This window comes from Trichoderma reesei (assembly GCF_000167675.1).
Source record: "Trichoderma reesei QM6a unplaced genomic scaffold TRIREscaffold_28, whole genome shotgun sequence".
NCBI lineage: Eukaryota > Fungi > Ascomycota > Sordariomycetes > Hypocreales > Hypocreaceae > Trichoderma > Trichoderma reesei.
Window position 1 is genome coordinate 222,665 of NW_006711175.1, and position 3,545 is coordinate 226,209.

At 57.1% G+C, this 3,545-nt stretch overlaps 1 protein-coding gene across 1 annotated transcript; it reads left to right on the top strand.

The window, feature by feature from the left end:
* Positions 1-225: 225 nt before the first annotated feature.
* Positions 226-2,706, top strand: TRIREDRAFT_69349 (uncharacterized protein; the record flags this gene model as incomplete). The annotated part of the gene is made up of 3 exons (XM_006969035.1): positions 226-821; positions 889-1,182; positions 1,239-2,706. Coding segments are annotated over 3 exons (2,358 nt in total), but the record flags the coding sequence as incomplete, so codon positions are not given.
* Between the last annotated feature and the right edge of the window lie 839 nt (positions 2,707-3,545).

Here is a 3,545-nt window from a genome sequence, read left to right on the forward strand (position 1 = left end):
CGGAGGGCGACCGCCTTTGACCTGCTCGTGTCTGCGTCTCACGGCCAATGTTTGTTGTCTAGCCAGCCGCCTTCTTGCTGTCAACCTCGCACCTCTTCTGACCTGAACGCCGACGGCGGCTGTAAAGATGGAGCAGGGTATGCCCCGATCAGCCTGTTTGCAATTGCCGCCGTGACTTGACTAACTGCTTCTCTCTCCTCTGCCGCAGACACTTCGGCGACACGCGCAGCGACCAAGTCCCGGAAGCGGCCAGTCTCCCGCGCTTCCACAACGTCGATTCACAGCGCGGGCACCCAGCCCAACCTGGACCAGGCCGCCTTCGCCGAGGCTTCGTCTCTGTATGGCGGCCAATGGATCCCGAGCGAGCACCACGGCCATAGCAAGGACATGAGCGGCGCGCCGCAGTTGTCCCCTGAAGACATGATCCTACAGGCGGCGACCCACATGCAGTCGGCGAACCAAGACTTCGCCATGGACGGATCCATGGGGCCTTCCATGGCCCATCACATGCAGTACCAGCAGCACCACCCGATGGCGAGGCATCCACTGCCCGCCGAGCAGTACGGCGGCGCCAATGCGAGCTTCACCGAGGGGGACAGCCAGCTGATGGATCGCGACGACAACGACGACGGCGACTCCATGACGGGAGCTACCGGCGCCGCCAAGGCAACCGCGAGATCTAGTGCAAACAACGAGTTGGAAATGCGGCACCTGTACAGCACCAATCGGCATCGCAGTCTGCAGGACGTGGCACGTGAATTGCATGGAAACGAGCGAGGGCCCAACTCGGAACGCACTCGCCAGGTCTTTGCTATGCTATGGTATGCGCTTTCTTGCCGCTCTGTATGTTGATGTTCCATGATTTACTCTGACACTCTTTGTTTTCAGGATCAATTCAGTCTGCTCCAAGGGCAAAGGCTCCGTTCCCCGAGGCCGGGTGTACGCCAACTATGCTTCACGATGCGCCACCGAGAGGATCACAGTCCTGAACCCGGCAAGCTTTGGAAAGCTGGTTAGGGTTCTATTTCCTGGCCTCAAGACACGCCGTCTTGGTGTTCGAGGCGAATCGAAGTACCACTACGTCAACTTCTCTCTCGCAGAGGACCAGCCCGAAGCGAAAGTGCCACAGCCGCAGCCTCCGCGAGCCCTCCCGGAAGCAACAAGCCTTCCCCACAGCCTCAGGTGAGTTCATCAGGTATAATTCGGGAGAGTTGCTTCTGTTACTGACCTCGTCTCAGCGCCCCGACCCAGCCTGAGAGCAACACTCACCGGGACACATTGCCCTCGTCTCAGACACCTCAGAGCAGCAGCTCGGCAGCCAAGGCATCAGGCAGATCCCACAGCCTCTATAACCATCCCGACCTCAGCAACATCGACAACCTCCACGCCACATCCAGCAAGACGCCGCTTCAGCTGGCGTTTCCGCCCCCTGACGAAACCGCCTTTGAACAATCCGAGCCGATTGCATTGCCTCCCATCGAGTCCTACCTACCCCACGGCACCGACCCTGATGCGGCCAAGTCGCTGTCTGCACTGTACCGATCCCACTGCACGTCGCTGGTAGAGTGCATTCGATACTGCCGTGAAAAGACCTTCTTCCACCTCTACACCTCTTTCCAGGGCACACTCACCATGCCCGTCCAGAAGCTGTTCGGAAATCCCGCCCTTGCCCCGTGGATCGAGGGATGCGACATCGCTCTTTATCAACGCATGATGCGCATCGTCTCTGGCTTGACACTCCAGGTTGTCCCTAAGCCGGTTCTCGACACGCTTCGCAACATTTCCGAGAGGCTGGTGCCGCATATTCGGGAGTCGTTCCAAGGCCAGCCGCAGCATGTCATCGCGGCCAAGGAGTCGCCCGCTGCCATCTTTGCAGCCCTGCTCGACCGTGCCCTGCGGGTCAACCTGACGGCACATGCTGCCGCCAACATGCTCTCGAACCCGGCCAATCGCGACCAGATGTACGTGGATTGGATAACCATGATTCGGGCGCGCAAGATTGCGGAGACCGTCCCGACCCGCGGCATGGACGACGTCGTCAACCTACTGGTGACGGAAATTAGAGATTTGCTGGACCCGGCAAATGTGCCCTGGGAGGTGGAATGCCTGACAATCTACGGAGACGTGGTCACCCGGAGCGGTCGCCAGTCAGATGGCGACAGCGGCGCCGACACATCAGGCCAGAACGTCTTGGACAGATGGGTCAACTTTCTCCAGAGCCTGCCCGGAAAGTTCCCCTACGCCTCGCATGCGGATATCGTGTGGTGCGTCGAAAGAGTCGGAACCGCCGTCATGCGGGACCTGACACTGGCCCAGGGCAAAAGCTTTGGCTCTTGGTGGGTTACCAAGACGTGGGTCGATGAAATGACTTGCTTCCTGGCCGAGCAAGGCGGGTTCATGAGAGAAGGTGCCAGAGCACCTCTGCCGGCTGCAGAGCGCCAGTCCCAGGCCCCTAGCAAAGCAACGAGCAGACAGGTCTCCCGGTACAGCAGCGCCAGCGATGATGTCAATGTATCGCACACGCAGCCGGGCCGGGCGCCGTTTCCACCGCCGAGCAGCACCAACCCGGCGCCGATGACTACCGATTCTCACGATGATAGCGGCATAGGAATCCGGACGCCCGAGGAAGATTTTCCTATGGACAAGTTTACTTTTGCCGGAACAGAAAGCCAGGGGATGGAGCTGACAGCAGGCGCAAGCATATGAAGACTGTCCGTTATCAGCTGCGAGGATGCGATAGATTCCGCCTTCGTCTGGGCATATGCCTAGAAGAGGAGAGAAGCGGAGAGCGATGGGTATGATTAAGCGATGGGCTGCTCTGGTCGGCGGTGAGATGGGATCGGCCCGGCCAAGGAGAACTTGCTGCTATAGGAGACGGATTAATCACTGTGATGATCGGACGATTGGACGACGACACGACATCTGGACTAGATGAAAACTCCCACATCCACCAATATCAAAGGTCTCTAACGGTGGGATAGGTGCTCTTTTCGTTTCTTTCTTTTCTTATCTTTTTTTTTCTCTTCTTGTTCCATATATAAGGCCTTGCGGTGGCTCTACGTTTCGCGGGTTGTATTCGTCTTTTAGTTTGCGTTTCCATCATCAACGGGAGGAGGAGGACCATGGTAAAGGGCGTGTTGGAATAGACGGGTGTTGGCAATCACTGGATAGGGTGCACGACGTATTCAGCATTTGTTTGTCCGGACGCAGAGGTTTCGGGCACCGTGCGATGGGTGCTTTTCTGGCCAAGCTTGTCCTCTTTCTTTTTCTGCTTCTTTCTCTCTGTCTTTTGATATCACGGTAGCTAGTGGCTGGCTTAGGTGGCAGAGGATGCTACATTCTGCGTGGAATCTTCAGAGCAGTAGCTCTTGAGCAAAAGAGAAAGATGTGTGAGAGGACGAGCAATATATTCTACTGATAAGGTAGAGAGATTAATCGAAGGACTGTATCGAACATTGGCTTTGATGATCAAGGGCCTCTGGTGATGAGATACGGTTCGCCAGGAGTGTATCCACTGCCCTTTCCTTGGAGTTCTCCAAATGAAT